Source organism: Toxotes jaculatrix, chromosome 17, assembly GCF_017976425.1.
Source record: "Toxotes jaculatrix isolate fToxJac2 chromosome 17, fToxJac2.pri, whole genome shotgun sequence".
Classification (NCBI taxonomy): Eukaryota; Metazoa; Chordata; class Actinopteri; family Toxotidae; genus Toxotes; species Toxotes jaculatrix.
Genome location: NC_054410.1, coordinates 6,574,713 through 6,592,102, shown reverse-complemented (window position 1 = coordinate 6,592,102; position 17,390 = coordinate 6,574,713). Strand labels below are relative to the sequence as shown.

The window sequence follows — 17,390 nt, the reverse complement described above, 5'->3', positions numbered from 1 at the left end:
TGTTTTCAATGAGTTTTGAGGTTTATGGACAGTTACTTTACAGCTCAACATTACATAACTGAATTAAATGCAGCCCATGGGGATGAATGCAGATGAAGTGGGGAAGACACATTTTAGATGCTTTCCGCACTGCTGCTGTACTTACGGGGAATACTATAACCAAAACAAATTGCTTCCTTGTAGATATCCTGCAGTACTAATGCGGGATAGCTGCACGCCAGGCGGAATTTCTACAACAGCCACCACTGCAGGTTCATTTTCAGGGAATTGAATAAATATCTGCTGCGCAGCTCAAAATGTCAGGGAACTTAAATGAATGTTCACAGAGGAAGCAAAAAAGTCAGTATGCAAACTCTGCTTTTTTTGTTGTTTATTTCTTCAGTGGTATCTTTTCTGATCTGAGTCTGCGTATGTGCACATGTGTGTAAGTCTCTGGATATGTATCATGCCTCAGAACTTGCGAGTGTTTGTGTGTGCGCCTGCGTGCGATTTAGGGTGTGTTATTTTGATTGCAGGAGGCTTGCGCTTGCAATCTGGTTACTTGAGAAGCATCTGCATCTATGACGGCAGTCACCTGTTGTGCAAGCCAACAGTACAGAAGGCTTTCCAAAAGCTTGGAGAGAGGAGGGGAATCATCACAAACACAGACTGATAGATTCTGATGTCTGATGTTTGGCCATGAAATCAGTTGGAGATTTGTGGCCCCACCCCAACATAAGATTAGAAAAACTAGAGGACAAAACTTTTACTTTTAACCTTCACATTTTTTTAACATTCCTCTGAACCGCAAAAACACACACACACACAGATACCTGATGGCCTCAAATGAACTCACTCACTCAATACCTGCAGACACTCAGCAGGGCTTAAAACCTACACACTTACATAGAAATACGCACATATAATGTTGTGGCTGATCAGTGTACACAACACACACAGACCTGAAGCTGTTTTCTGACATGTGATTAGTGATGACTCCTAAAAGTTAAACTGGCCTCTGGTAGCACACATACACACATATGAACACACACGCTGTGCACACAGACACTTGGGTAAGTTAAAGAGGTTTTCTGCCCTGTGGTCGTCCTTGGGCAATATCATCACAGAGAGAATCAATAGAGCCATCGCTCAGAGTGAATGGAAAGAAGGAGGGAGACATTGAGAAATATATAGGAGGAGAGATGGGGGGTGTACAGAAAGATTGGGGGGAAAGGGAGAATAATAGATGTGAGGCAGGGGGAGGCAAGGGGAGGGAGGAAGGGAGGGAGAAGGGAAGCAGAAAAGTGAGTAAAAAAGTGTATCGTTATAGGCAGTGAGTAGGAGAGCATCACAGAGGGATAAGAGGAGGAGTGAAATAAGGAGCTGGCAAGAGCATTTGAGGTAAAGGAGTACAAAGGAAGCTGGAGACAAAGTGACAAGGATGGATGAAGGAAGCAAATGAAAGAAGAACAGATGGAGAGAAGGAGGGAGCAAAACAGGGAGGGGGGAGAAAAAGGATTAGTGAGTGAGCAGGTATAACTGCAAGTAAAAGAGAGTGAGTAGGAAAGAAGGAAGGAAGGAAGATAAGGAGGAAAGACTGAAGTGCCATAAACGGGTGTGTGATTCACTAAAGAAGAGGGAGGAAAAAAGGTAGAGAGGAGGAAGGGAAAGAGAATAAATTAGAACTAAGGGAGAATGGGTGAGCAAGGAAGGGAAGTGAAGAGAAAAGAAGAAAAGAAGAGGTAAAGTAAGTTCAGGGGGAATGAAGGGAAGACAGAAGAAAGGAAAGCGTGATTAAGTGTTTGAGTGAGCCGGTGATTAAGTGAGACAAAGACTGACCCTGCAATCAAGTTTTGTCAGATTTATGGTGCACCGTACATGAATGACACTTTATTATGCCCGGGGATCAAATTGTGATGTAATTGCTCTTGTCAAAATGGCCAATCAAAGTTGGGGGGGGGGGGGGTTCTGTTGAAGCAAGTGATGAATTTCACACAATAAAGTTAAAACTAAAACACGGCTACAAATTTGGTAGGACCCTGCTCATCACCAAGAGTCAGGCAGTCAGAGTTTGCAGCTAGATGGTGATTTAGCACTTAAAGAGGCAGGTTTTTTTAAGAGTTGGCAAAGATGAGCACAGAGCTAAAAGGTGAAGTGAAAATTGAACTTACATTCATGAGGCGGCCTGAGATATCATTCTACGTGAGTGCTAATTTTTCTCCATGTGTGATGGATGTCTACACAGAAAACTGCTTCCCGATGTGTCTAAAACGTCTACATCATAAGGTGATAACATGTTAATGTTGTGTTAACAGCTTTGTCTGTTGCCCTTGAACGACCAGAAAATCAATTAATGCTGAGTAATTTAACACCAGTGTCACAGCTACAGCTGTAACTCTAGTCTTCCCTTGTGTTTCCTTGTTTTCCCCCGTGTCCCTCTCCTGGCTCCTGCTTTCAGGATTCCCTGCGCCTTCTTCTCCATCCCCTGTCTCCTCATCCACCTACGCCACTTCAGCAGCCATCTACCTGCCTGTCCTCTGCCTCAGCCTGCCTCCCATCTCCACCACCTCCCCCCTTAATCCTACGATAAGCCACTTTTCCTGACCTCTTTGCTGTCTGTGTCTGCATTTGGGTCCTGAAACAAAGGAGACACAGGAACCAGGCTGAAAAACAATATTTCGCTGACCTTCGGTTGAAATTTTCAAGCCACTTCTGCTGAGTGCGGCCAGAAGTATGCCCCTGTTGCACCTTTATCCTCACTAAGCAGTGATGTCTTAGGGTCCTGGAGTACACCAGTACATCACCACAGCAAGTTAAATCACTGGAGGGCAGCAAAAACAAGATTTTCATGGGATGTAAAGCTACTCATAAAATATCTGAAATAACCAAAGACTACACAGTAACTAATCTACTATCAGTATTCAAGGCTATACGATTACTGGCCAATGACACAGCTCCAGGGAGTTAAGAAGGTGGAGGAGCAGGAGTGAGAGGTGGACAGAGCAGATGTGCTTCTGTGAAGATGTAATTACATCGGACTGGTCCTGGCCAGGAAGGTAGTCTGTCTGTCATCAACTTCATTTGCAGGTCCCATGTTAACGCAATGACAAATGGCCTACATGAGAAAGAGGCTGATTTGAATAGATCATAGAAGACACAGATTAGCTCATGTTAGCCTCATACAGGACCTCTCATTATTACCCAGCTGGCCTGTGCTCCTGCTCTGAGGGCTGCTCGGGCTCCCCAGCCCTCCTCCTCCTCTTTCCCATTCTACACATTGCAAAGTGCTGTGAACACTTGGGGAGAGGCATAGTGGCCTATAATAATGTAATCCCCTGCACCTAGCACTGCTAGCTCAGCACAGTACAGCCTCCCCTACGACAATGGGAGTAATGGGCACAGCTCTTACCTATTATCACAGCTCACTGTTAGCCAGGGGGACATTAACCTGTGGAACTCAACACATCTACATCTTCCTCACCACAGCAGTCTGCTGCAGTCAGTTTTTCCCCTGTGCACAGTGTGAAGAAACTGATCCAGGAGTGTTAAATGTAGGCTGCATCTATACTGCTGTTCCAAGGGATTCTCTATCTTGGAGAGAGAGTATCGACTACATTTATTTTTCCACCGCTAAGGAAACTGCAGTTGAAAAAACAGTTGCAAGGTAGAGCTGATCTTTTTACCCTGAAAGTGAACAAAAATTGTAATTAACTCACACACCCCTCTGGCATGATATATAAAAGACATACACTGTTAGTTAACACATATCAAGTTGATCAAAGACAATTTGCTCTCTGTTTGTTTAGATCTCAAAGATACACATTCCCTACTGAAACTGTCCTAAAGCTTAACTTTTAGCTCAATCAGTCTACAGAGATTGTATGGAAATGGCCAAATATTGTGGATCAAAGGCTTGAATGTAATGATGAAATGAAGAGCATGATGATGAAATGAAGAAATTAAGCTTCTTGAGAAATATAAGGCAAAAACTCAAGTCAGCCAAACTTTATTTGAAAGACTAAACTTTAGGAATTTCAGACCAAGTGGACTCTAAAGTTTAAAAAAAAAAAGCACAAAATGGCTTTGAAAATTGCAGTGTGTGACACTGTAGGTGAGAGTTTGATAAAATGATATGTGATGACATTTTCTGTCTCAATCCTTCATGTTTTACAGATTCTGCATGAGGAGCTGAGCAACAAATGTTAAAAAATCTTATATCACAGTCAATTTAACTCTGAAACCCTGCTGTAATTACCCACACAGATGAAACCATGGTGGAGATGATTGGTACAGACTCTATCTCATGCTGGTAGTCTTGTTACTGTGTTATTTGTGCTTCTCTAAATTAAGATCACATTTCCCCGTAAATCTCATTATTTACAGCAAGAAAGTGTTGTTGCAGCTTACTACTCCTCCTGCTCCCTAGTGTTTCTCTGTGCACATTTTTATAATGTTTTATTTAGAAGGATAAATATGTTGGATATGATGATTTTTATTCAGTCTGTCATTTGCCATCACATGAAATTCTGAAGCTTTAACTCTGCGTCAGCCTCGTCCAGTTATGTGCCATGAAATTATCTAAAAGATTTCTGCCTATCTGAACCAATGACACCGTGAGAATGTCTACATTTTCTTGCATGTGGTATTTATTTTTGAGAGAATGGTTGCCTCTTTTTACTTCAAACAGACAGAGAACAACATTCGCATTCATTTAAAGCTGTGTTTCAGTCCACCTCATGAATGTAAGTCCAATATTCAGTTTTTCTTTAGGTATTTTTTGTCTCCACCAGCTCCTGAGGGAAAAATACGGATCTTCAGCTAAATGTTCCATTATGTTCAGTAGATAGGCACCAGTATTGTTTGTTTGTCGTCTAGTGCAAGGCATTTTGCAAAGAGCCAATTTATAAGAACATATAACTTATAAGAGACTGAATCAAAACATTAAAGTTGCAGCATGAAGAAATCAAAACAAAGAGCTAAAAAAGGCTGAAAAGCTCTGCATGGCTGAGGGGAACTGCAGAGTTGAGGGATAAATCTCTGTGAGCGATCCCTTTCACGTTACACACAGTCATTTGAACTGTTGTTAATGTAAAAAATATTGATTAGTGCAGCTGTAAATCTCACTCAATTGAAATTTCCTTTGATGTTGTAAATAAAACATGTCAAATCCCTGAGACTGTCACAGCCCTATTTGTCTTTTAATTTTTGCTGAAGTGTGAATATTTCACTGGCTGTCATACAATCCCCACCAGCAATGTCATGATTAAATAAAACATTTCATTTGAACTGAACCTGTGTTTTTTTACAGTGCAGTATGGTATGTAATTGTGCAAGACTGGAGTCACCATGGGAATTTTCAGTAGCCAATAAAATCGAGTTTGTGACAAAGTAAGACGAACACAATATATGTCAACAGCCTTGATGTCAGTTTTGCATCCAAACAATTTCTGTGTCATGTTGCTGATGACAAAAAAAAAAAAAACTGTCTGACAACAAGCTTGGATTTTCAACAAAATGACACACAGCTTTCTCTGCACATTATACAATCATTTTGTACAATTCTTTCATCCGTAGCTTATAGTAACGCTGCGTTTCCGTCTGTTTTTCTACTCATATGTTTTCCTTCTCCTGTGGAAATGACAAAACGATCCCCAACAAGCTGTTCAAGTGTTTTCCCACCACAGAACTGCATCTGTCAGTTCTCTGTATTTTGTGTACATCGGCAACAGGTGTTATGAGCATCCATCAACTGAGATAAAAGACACAGAAAATCCTCAGATTTCATTTGATACACACGTATTGCCTTTTTATTGTTGCTTATGATTAGAATAAGAGTATAATGTGTTTGTAGTCTTATTTTGAACACACTGTGATAATCACAGACCAAGAAGCAGCATAAAGAGGAAGAAACACAGCAAGAGAGCTCCAGGCAAGCCCAAACTTCCACCTTGGGAAAGTTTAAATGATTAAAAAGCTCAGGGTACAACCCCCTCCACCATCCTGCTGCTCATTATGCATCGTGTCCTACTATTGGACCCCATCATTTTCTATAATTGCTCCCATTGGCTGGACTCCTATCTGGCCTATTTTGTCCCATTCTGCTGAGAAATTAAGGCATTCCTCCAGCGACCCTGACCTGTCCCAGGCCTTGTCGTTTGACTGACAGCCCATTAGCGGACCATTGATTGGTTGAATCTTGGAATGTGTGAGCCAACCTAATTAGGACTGAGTCCCTCCTCTGTGAATGTCAATTGAGACGCTTGAAAGAAACAAAAGTGCAGGCAAATTAGGCCTTTCTAATCCTCCGGAAGGAGGCTGCTGTTTTTACACAACAATCAGTGTAATTTACAGTAAAGCAACTCTAAAAAACAACAAGTGTGTTTATAGACTAACACACACAATCTTGGAGAATGCTATGTACAGTGTAGTATAATATGCACATTTTAATTAGTCACGTCCAAATATGCAACTATGCAAATACATATTCACTGGGGTATTGCCTTTACATTCCCTCTGTTTCACACATATATTTGTTCATTGATATTGCCAGAGGTCCTGATTAACACTTCACTCCAGCCACCTGCACAAACCCTCAATGTCCCATAGGGAGGTGATTGAGCGGACACACACACACACACACACACACACACACACACACACACACACACACACACACACACACACACACACACACACACACACACACACACACACACACAGTTAAGTACACATTTGTATGCAAAGACTCAGAGAAAGACCACATCTTCCTATATGTGTCCTTTCTCTTACAAACACAGACGAGTGAAAGTGTGCCTTACCGCGCCTCGGCACACACACGTACATGCTAAAACACACACTGGCTCGCTGGTGGGATACGTGCATGCACGTTTTCTCTGGAAGCTGCTTTTGCCTACATCGCGTTTCAAAACTATTTGGGCTAATTAGCGCAGCTCTCCATCACAGATGGTCCTTGACTGAATCTACTACTATCCCTGCCATTAGTCATCTTGCCTTCTCCTCTCTACTCATGCAACAACAGCAATGCATTCCTCCCAAAACCTACCCTGACAGTTTGGGTTTTAATGGGTTTGGGAATTCAGTCATGAAAATGAACCACTTGTGTGGTCACAGGAGTGCTCAAGATGAGTTTTTTTTACCATAGGCAAGACGCTAATGAGATGTGTTGTTGCTGATGCTTTTCCTATGAAAAATTGGTGCCATTGTAGATGAATGTTTATCACACGCTTGCTTGGGATTAGACTGATATTTGCGTGACCTGAGGATGATCCTTTAAACATCAAACATCAAACATCAAACATCGTCCTTCTGCGTAGTTCTATTGTATATTTTCTAGTACTGAGTGTAAATATCTGCTGAGAAAATTCTTTATGTAGCAGCTCTTTGTGTAGAGCTCGGCAGTGCTTCATCTGAGGGTTTTTTTTTTTTTTTGGTTTAGTTTTGTCTTGTGTCTGAAGGTTCAAGGTCTTTTTGAAAACACCGACCTATCTTGATTTGCTGATCAGCCACAATTCTCTCCAGAAACTCAGCAAAACAACATGTGAAGGAAGCGTACTGGCCAGTAAAAAGAGTGTGTGAGTATAATACAAATCTCATGTGACTTATCAAATATTGACACTCTATTTAAAAAATACATAGTAAAAACACTACACTGCAAAATTGGCCAACTCTACTCTGCTGCATTTGAATATTTCAGTTTTACATTGAATTGTTAAAAGCTTTTTGTATGAAATTATTTAAGACTAAAAAGAATTTCCTTGTCACGATTATCATTTGAGAGTTTTGCAATGCCACGGTCCAAAACTGTGTTTCAGAAGCTTTTCTTTCCTGCCATTAAAATAGAAATGTAAGACATTAATTTGTTAAGTTGGTTAATTGAATTGGGCTTAATGTTTTACTTTCTTGTACATTTAATCAGTACTTTGCACAGTGCTTTGCACTGATTAAAAAGACCTTGGGTTAATCTATATCACATTTTCAGCTACCTAACAATCTGGAAGAGTGACTCCACATATTAGAAGACTCTGGCCAACTTATTCATATTTGAGACAGTTAGAAATGATACGTCATGTTTTACTTACATCTTTCGTAACTGTGTGGATTTGGGGTCAGCACCTACTGACAGTTAAATGAAATTGCATTACAAAGTGATAAAATCTCACATTAATTACACTGTGAAGGTATTAAACTCATATTGTGGGGGGACCCACAGCCTCTTCTGAGACAAATATTTGGTCCCCACAAGGTTACTCATTGCGTTTTATGGGTTGGCTTGATTTTGGTTGATATTAGGGTAAAGGTTGGCACTGAGCATGTAAAGTTCATGATTGAGTTTGAGGTTAATCTCACTTGATTTAGTGTAAATCTGTGTCAATCAGTGTCTCCCTATGTGACAAAAGCAATGTTTTCAGCTCTAAGCATGTGTGGGAGTGGTGTGTTATGAAACAAGACTGTGTAATGCTGTAGCTTAGGTTAAATGTTAACGTCAGCATGGCAACATGCTAAAATGACAATGATAGCATGCTGACATTTAGCAAGAAACACTTTAGCATGCCAATATTTGCTAATCAGCACTAGTACAAAGTAGAGCTGAGACTGAAGGGAATGTCATTAGTTGCTGGCATCTGGTCATAACTCTAAGTACTCAAAGTACTGGACAAATTGAAATTGTGCCTGATGATGATGATAAATTAAAAGCTGTGGGATTGCCAAAGTTATTAAAATTGATCTCGCATAGGATATGAATGTCTGTACCAAATTTCATGGCAATCTATCTAATAGTAGTTGAGACATTTCACTGTGAACCACAGATGTCAGCCTCGTGGTACTGTAGCACAAGAGGATCAGCAAAGTCTTTAGGATACATCATCTGGGAACTGTGAAAAATTGTGTCAACTGGTCCAGTAGTTTTAACTGGATAACTGAAAACAACATGGTGTACCAAGCTAACAACAGACTGACACTGCCATCCCTGGATGCAAAAATAATGTACATAAATACATATTTTTTCAACTGCCGCCACAATAGAAGAAAATATAAATAAAAAAACAACATTTATAAAATATCTCACACCTTGAATATCAGAGTCAGTGTCTTTCACATTTAAACAAATAAGTATTCGCAGCAGCCTTCAAAAATCTACAGCAAGACATTTTTAATCACCTGACAGCTACATGAGCAATGGGTAAAAAAAAAAAAAAGGAACACACACACACACACAAGCCCTCACAATGCATGCACTTTGCCACAGACACATATGGTACACACATACGCTCACAGATGCAGACATACAGTGTACACAAACCCACTTGAAAATCAGAGGCACACACAAAAGACACACACGCATGCAGGGTGCTGCTGTTGCTTCCAGATAAGTCTCTCTCCACAGACCAGTGTCTTTGTACATCAGGGGGAGCAGAGAGGGAAAGGAACGAAGAGGAATGAACTCATGTCGTTAATTTGTTTCAACTCAAGACACAGACCGAGCCAACACCAAATCTCGCCTAAACATTCCCACTTCTGCACACTTGTGTACCTTCTCATGCTCCCTACAACCCCTTCCAGCTTTGCTACCCTTGATTATTTGTCTTGCTTTTCTCCTTTTCTTTTCTTTCCTTTCTTCCTGTCTGCTCTCTGTCCTTCTCTCTGCCTTGCTCCCTGTTAGTGAGCATTGTGCTAAAAGGTGATATTAGTGCCTTTAGTGCTGTGCCAGGAATACTAACTCACAGCTCCCTGGCATTTCAACAGCCTCTGTGCTACCTGGGTCTGTACTGCCAGATTACTTAGGATTACATTTACACACACACACACGCACAATGAGACACACACGCACAGACACAGACTATCCCCCCTCGCAGAAGAGCACTCACCCTTTACTCAAATTGGCAGTTGTTGTTGGCTCACCCCTCAGCTGAACCACTATGTTCTCCAGCAGTCTTTTACCAATGTAATTGCAGTTTGGGTTCAGGAATGAATCATTGATGTAGTTTAATGGTGTGGGTTGTATGTTTGGGGGCAAATAGCAAATGTGCTGTCTTCCTGAAAGAGACACAAAATATGAAAGGGAGAGCGAGGGAGTGGGAGGAAAAGATCAGAGGAAAACGGGGATGAAGGTGAAGGCAGGAGAAAATAGGTGGAGCCGGGTAGATAAATGAAAAGGAAACGGATGAAGGGAGGATATGTGCACATTTTAAATGCAAAGACAGAGGGCAGGTAGAAGGAGAGGCGGAACAAACAGAGGGCAGGAGGTGATGAGTGAACAGGAGGAGGGATCTCACTGAGTGAAAGAGAGACACGGCCCCTGCAAGCAAAGATGAAGGGCTACTTTAATTGGGTTTCTGATGCCTGCTTAATCCTATTCTCCATATTAATCCCTTACAATGTACATAATCAAAACAAATACACCCGTGGGGGAGAAGCCGTTAATAGGAAACAGTAATACAGATAAAGTGTGCATGTGGGACACCTGTATACAACCTTTGGGGACAAACGAAGGACATGTCCCAGTCACCACTCTCCCTGTGCAGTGATTGGGTGCCAGAGGGGGTTTGCACTTGAGACCCTTTATAAGAGTCGTCCTCCTGGAACGTATTGTGCTGCTGAGATGTAATTGTACTATCATTCTTGAACATGGCTTTATATTCATGCAAAAGAGCAACAAGTGGAAACAGTCACCTTGCCCAAAAATAAAATTGCATCTGAGAGTGTCTTTGTTCAGCTGTGTTTCTGCCTACTGCTGAAAAATATCTATTCTCAACGCTCAATGCTTCAATTCGTTATACTGCCATTTAACGGCCTCTTAAGAATGGCTATAATTTATTTCACAATTCTCATAGTGGATTTGAAGATCTCAACAATACTACAGTAACAAGAAAAAGGAAGTGAACCCCTTCAGATGATCTACATTTATATATAAATCTTTTGTAAAGTATGGTCAGATATTCATCTAAGCTACAATTATGAACAAACACAATCTATTTTAACTATTAACCTATTAGCACATATACGTCATTCATAAAAGTATGTGAACCTCGAGGTTAGTGACATCAGCAAAAGCTAATTGGAGTCAGGAATTAGAAAACCTGGAGTCCAATCAATGAAATCAGATTAGGGGTGTGGGTTGGAGATACTTTGTTGAATTAAAAAAAACCTCAAACATTTTGAGTTTGCTATTCGCAAGAAGCAGTCGGCACTTATGAATCATGCTGCCGGTAAAAACAAAATTAAAAACAAGTTTTAACAAACTTTTTTTTTTTCCAGCTGTTTCATAGATTTAAAAAAATTAAGAAACTTTAGAAAGATTATCCTGGCAAAACCTTTTAGAAAATAGATCACCATATTTTTATTTCATTTGCTTCCCTGGGCTTGCATCATTTTCATACAACAAAAAAAAAGTCTGATTGGAGTATGTACTGATTCACCACAAAAAAATATTTATCCTAGACTTCATTGCACTTAAAGTGATTCAACAAGGGTGGCGTTCTTGGTGTTTGTGGATTAAACCTACCAGCTTGGTTACACAACAGTCTGGTGCATTCAGACACTTTCACTTTTTGTGTAAGGCACCTTGTGATAAACTTAACTTGACCCAATAATCATCTCGTTTCACAACATAAGCAGAGGCAGACAGAAATACATTTGGAAACGCTTATTTTGTACTCGGTCCTGCCCGGCTTCAACAGGTACCTGAGGGAGAGTGTGGGAAGAGCCTTGCAAGTTTAATGCTACTGGATTCTGCAGAGGAACAAAGCCTACAGTGTTGGTTTTCATCTTTTCACAATATCGAGCAAGCGGAGCATGAGGAGAAGAAGGAAAGCTAAGAAAACACTTTTTGCCCAACTGTCTTAGATTTGTCTGTAAACCGCACCGGTATCACACTAGGTCATCCAGCAGGCTGTGAAATGACTTGTTGATCCCCGGGAATGTGTGCGCATGACAGACAGAGAAAGGCAGTGATACCTCTATCCACAGCTTCGCCGCAAAGACCTTTTCATGTCAGACCTCATACTGAAACGGCCCTGCAGCTTCACCCCGTGCCTAATCCGCAGAGAGAGCGAAAGAAAGGCAGAGGCAGAAAAACAGAAGGAGATAGACACTTGGAGCATCAGCGGTGTCTGACAAACAGATCAGAAAAAGAGAGAATGTGTGGGCCCCCAGATCTGCACTTCGCTTGGCCAGATTTCACTGGGTGGACAGAGATTTACTGAATGTTCTGCTCTAAAGATGACAAATTAGATCAGGGGAAAGAGAAGTGAGTGCAGAATGAATGAAGGGAGGACTGAGTGCTGTCCCCTGAATGAAGCCAAATTAGCATGCACAGTAGATCTCTTTTATGGCATTGGCGCTGTCCATGGTGCTGAAAAGATGTGGTTACACAACGGATAATGTTCTAGTTGGACGGCAGGAAGGAAGTGGGAATAAATCTCTGCGGAAAATTGAGATTTCAGCAAGCTATTAGCTTGGTGTTGGCCAACCTGGCAGGCACGTCGGTGGTGAAAAGGTGCATAAAAGTGGTCTAACACAACAAAACACCACAAGTTATAACAGAATTCAGTTTTTAAAAAAAAGCATAAAATTTCCCTTTTTTCTTAAAAATAGTCTTTGTGAAACTTAGAGCGGTTTAACTCCTCTTTTGCGCTAAATGTGTGTGTTTCAGAAAGATTTCTGCTAATTGAGCGGTGAGGAATAATATAGAAGTGGGTTAAATGAGTTTATCCTTCATTACCAGGCACAAATAGAGGTGCAGCAGGAGCAAACTAATTTCGGTATTGGACTGTGTATCTTAAAATAAGAAACATAAAAATAATTCCATGCAAACATCTTCGACTGCTTGTAGTTTCAATTCCGAATGAAAACATTAAGGAGAAATTCTCTCTGGGACCCGGAGAAGCGGAAGGAAATGTTACCCGACGATTTTTCATTAAAATTCAACAAGAGGCAGGCTCCGTGAGAGGTTAGATTATTGGCGGGCAGGCGCATGGACACACACACGCACACACATACATACACACACACACCGAGACACACTCATGCACACACACACACTTCACAGCTAGTGTGCCTTCCTCCAGCAGAGACTGACAGAAGCGGGGCGACCGCTCTAAGCTGTGAGCGCTCATCTCTCCTCTCCTGCACCAGCGCGTCTTTTACTGTTGACATAAAAACTTTGAAGAGGTGAGAGGCGAAACGTCAAAACGCCGACAAATCACCGTCGACAGCGCGCATTCACAGAGAAAAAGGGGGAAAAGAAAAGAGCCATCAAGTCCGAGAAAAAGCGGTGGAGCCGGGAGAAAGAGGGAGCTATGCCATCTCCCGCCGAGCAGAGCCCAGTCCTCCTCTGTTGTGTGTCGGAGCTGCAGCATGGTGTCTCTCTCTGGACTCTGGACCTACTGCCTCGCCCCCGGGAGACCTCATCTCCTCTTCCTCTCTGCCAGACCGCTCCTGCTGCTTCTCTTATTAACCGTCTTCTCCTCTCCCGAGCCCTGCTTCCCTCATCCCCAGCCTTGCCACATCCTCGCCCGGATAGGACACACCGTGCGCCTCGGCGCGCTTTTGCCGACCCGCCAGCCGGCACGGATACAAAACGCGCTCAACCGCGCCCTGGCTAGCCTCCGGCACCAGAGCGGAGGGGCAGACTCCTCCACGACTACCTCCCAAACACCTCCTCTTCTGCCCTACAACCTGAGCCTGGAGATGGTGGCTAGATCGCCCGCGGGAGGGGACCCCGAGTCGTTGTCCCGCAGCGCCTGCCAAGACCTGGTGGTCAGGGGGGTGTCCGCTGTACTCGCCTTTCCCCGCTCCAGGGAGGAGCTGATCCAGGTGGAGTTCCTCTCCTCTTTTCTGGAGATCCCCTTCGTCTCCATCCTGGAGGACACAGAACCCCTTGTGACCAAGGTATGGGTGGATAGAGTGTGTGTTTCTGCGTCTGTGTGCTGTCCCGATTCACCTGTCATCAGGTCAAGAAACACTCAAGGTTGTTTGGATATATTTGATTGTGTTAATGCTTTCTGTGCCTTGCAGCAGGCCACGGCCAAACATATTTTCATTTGGACCTTTATCAGAGAGTTGAAAGCCAAGGATGAACCTCGGACTGACCCACTGCCCAGTGGCAAGGATTTTGGTGTCTGAGCTTGAGCTGGTGCAAAACAGTTCTCACCAGCCAGATATTAAAGCTGGTTAAAGGCAAAAGAATATTACAAGAAAAAAAAAAAAAATTGTAACTGGGATGATAAGAGCAATTATTCTTAATCTCAATCTTAAGAATGATTAGAATAATAATGTCAGGAACAGAAATGGTGAAAATATAATATAGGTAATTGGTATAGTAGATGAAAAGATAGTTTAGTGCCTCGCATTCTTAAATTGCAGCACTAAATGTTTTCTTCCAGCAAACTCTGATGTTCAGATTGATCTCAGCTGGTGAACCTGCAGGCTCTTTGCATGCATGTTAAATATGTGGTAGCTCTGCCTTGGTAGTGGACTGAACCCTCAAGCCCTCCAGCAGCGGAGGTTTAAAGTGAAATTTTTTTTTCTTAAGCTCTCTTCTTGTGTGTGTGCGTGTGTGTGTGTGTGTGTTAACAGAGCCTAACTCTGTATGAGAGTGTGTGTATGTGTACTTGTGCGTGCATGAATCGGGGTGTGTGCATGTATGATTGAAGACGACTGTGTTTTGGCACCTTTCAGAGTGAATCATTCAAACAGTTGAGATCCTGATAGATGGATGCTGTGGAGAGGTGTGACGGTCGCAGCTCGTGCTATTTGTGTGCGATCACAAATGTGTGGTTATGTGTGTGCTGGTCCATGTGTGTAGACATTTGTAGGTAGCCAATAAACGTGCGTGCGAGCGTGTGTCATGTTAGTATTCCCAGCAGCAATCGAGCTTCTTGCCAGTCAGTCAATCCAGCTCCAGTCATATCCGCCTCTATCCAACTGAGCAGCCAACTGCATCTCTCTCTGTCACACACACAACATGTGAGGGTACACACTCTTGCACAGGGGCAATCAAGACGCCACACACACAGAGAGGGCTGTGCACATAAAGAGGACTTTCAACTTTCATCCAGGGTCAACTGAGAAACACACACACACACACACACACAAACAGACAAAACTAAGAGGCGGCAGCGGGGAGACAGTGCAGAGAGAAAGAAGGAGGAGTGGTGGAAAAGATCTATAGTTTAAGTCTGAAATCTCTGTCCTGTCACGTCTCTTTGTCAACAATGGATTGCTTATTCGATTTCAATACAGCTTGCATGAATGAGAAGTCACACCACTTGACAAATGTGTCGGCAACACAAGGAGATAAGCAGGGGAAGAGCAGAAGGAGAGAGGAGAGACAGAGAGAAGGGGGAGATGAGGGGAGAAAGAGAAGAAGGGGTGGGCAGGGAAGGAGGAGAGGTTTTTTTTTTTTTTTTTTTTTTTGAGCTGTAGGAGGCCTTTCAGTTCTGCATAACTGTGCCAAGCAGTCACTGGGCAAAAGAGAAACTACCATCACTCTCTTTCTCTGTGTCTCTCCGTCTCCACTTTTCAGTATTTTTAGCCGTAATTTCAAGCAGAATTTTTATAAAAAACGAATGCCTGTTTTGGTTAGAGTTTGTGTTTAGGCTACACAACAAGTGGTTCAGCCTTATATTAAATTCATGAAATCTTTTTTTCTCCCGGTGTCAGAGTAGTCTTTCTTGGTTATTGAAGGTGATGTGTTCTTGGTATCTGGCAGCCACAACATCTGCTTGTTTGTAAGCAGTAGAAGAAGCACAGGGGAGCTTTGAATAGCAATAGCTAACAGCCAAATGAAAGACTCGGGCCAGAAACTGGAAACTCCGGAAAATACACGGTCAACAGCACTGAGACAAGTGTGCAAACACGAAAATAAAGAAAAATCACAGCCTATTAAGCCTTATTAAGATTATCATCAGTCCTCTTACTACTCTTGTAATACTGCATAATTGTTGCTTAGGTAAAGAGCATAGTTCTGAAATAATTATTTGCCTGATCAACTGCCCAAAAATGCCCATCTTTCACTTGTTTTCAGCTTCTGAATTTTTAAGATTTGCTGCCTTTCTCTGTTTTTAGTAACTTTAAATTGAATTAAATGAAATTGCTCTGTGATGTTATTTTAGAGTGTGGATAGATAAACCAAGCAATCTGAAGACATTGCCTTTGACCCTGGGAAATTGTAAAGGACATTTTTCACATTTTACGCCATAAAAGATTGATATACTGCTTTATTGATGATAAAATAGTCAGAAGCTGCAGCCTAGAATGAATTTTAGTATGTGGCCAGTGAAGGATTATAGTGCACTCTTTTGCCCTAACACTCCAGGGTACACCTCCATAGAAATGGAGCAACTTGACAAAGAAAATAAAAGGAGGCTGGTAGGAGGTGGGACAGGTTTTTAAACACACACGGAGAGGGCAGTGACGAGTGGGTTAGGTCAGCAGGCAGGCAAATTGTTACCCTGTGCAAACAGGAAACAGTACAGTGGTTTCTCTGCTGATAGCAAAACACACAAACAGAAGATATAATTCTAATTAAAAATTCTATTTACATTATAGCATCAGGAGGGAGGAGCGCTCATGGGAGGGGGAAGGAGGGCTGGAGAAATGCAGACACAAAACAGATGCCGCTGCCAAAAAAAAAATGCCGGATCCGTCACAGATTAATCCAAAAAGAGGAGGGTTTTTTTGTTTGTTTTTGGAGGGAGAATATTCTCCCCCGAGTTTTTGAAATCATGGAGATTTTTTCTGCAGGGTATTGGGAATTGAGCCCACGTTTCTCTGCTGTACAGATCCCTTCCCTTCCCTGGACACCAGATAGAGGTAGACAGACAGAGAGGTACACTTGCACATACAGGAGGAGACGATTGTTATGCGTCCTTCCAACTGTCAAGTAACTTCTACACAAATTTTAAAATTCCACAAAATTTAAAAAGTGAGGTATTTCTATCACAAGCTAAAGAGACCTCCTCAAGGTCAAACAACAAGTCCATGAGAAAAAAGCGAAGAGACTTTCAAGAATGTATTAGATTGTGGTACACAATAATTTTTCCTTACTGTCAACTAATTTTTGCCATATTTCCCATTTCTTCTAAAGAAAAAACAAAACAAAACAAATTCACTTGGCACAGTCACGATGGGGGGCGTCACACAGCATGTGTGACATTTCTTGGAAGTGGGGATGATAGATATTTTCCAGACTACCTCTCAGTGCACCCAAAACCTCTGCTGAAGGGTTGTCACGACTATATACTCGACAAGAAGTACATTTCTCCCATAAATTATCACAAAAGTTCTTTATGGTCAAAATGTTCCTCTATTGCAACGCTGGGAAAATTTCCACACCAGTGTGGATAGAGAGACTCAAAAGGACACAGACGAAGAGAGGGACAGAGGGG

At 42.1% G+C, this 17,390-nt stretch overlaps 1 protein-coding gene and 1 long non-coding RNA gene across 2 annotated transcripts in view; one reads left to right on the top strand and one right to left on the bottom strand.

Moving 5' to 3' along the window:
• The window catches only part of LOC121197041, a 135,288-nt gene that overhangs the window by 73,239 nt on the left and 44,659 nt on the right, over nt 1–17,390 (bottom strand). The gene's annotated exons all lie outside the window — the stretch shown is intronic.
• Nucleotides 13,357–17,390, top strand: part of LOC121197038 (glutamate receptor ionotropic, NMDA 3B-like) — a 60,739-nt gene continuing 56,705 nt past the window's right edge. Inside the window, exon 1 of the mRNA XM_041060391.1 lies at nt 13,357–13,890. Within this exon, the coding sequence (XP_040916325.1) occupies nt 13,357–13,890 (534 nt within the window). The remainder of the gene's footprint in view (nt 13,891–17,390) is intronic.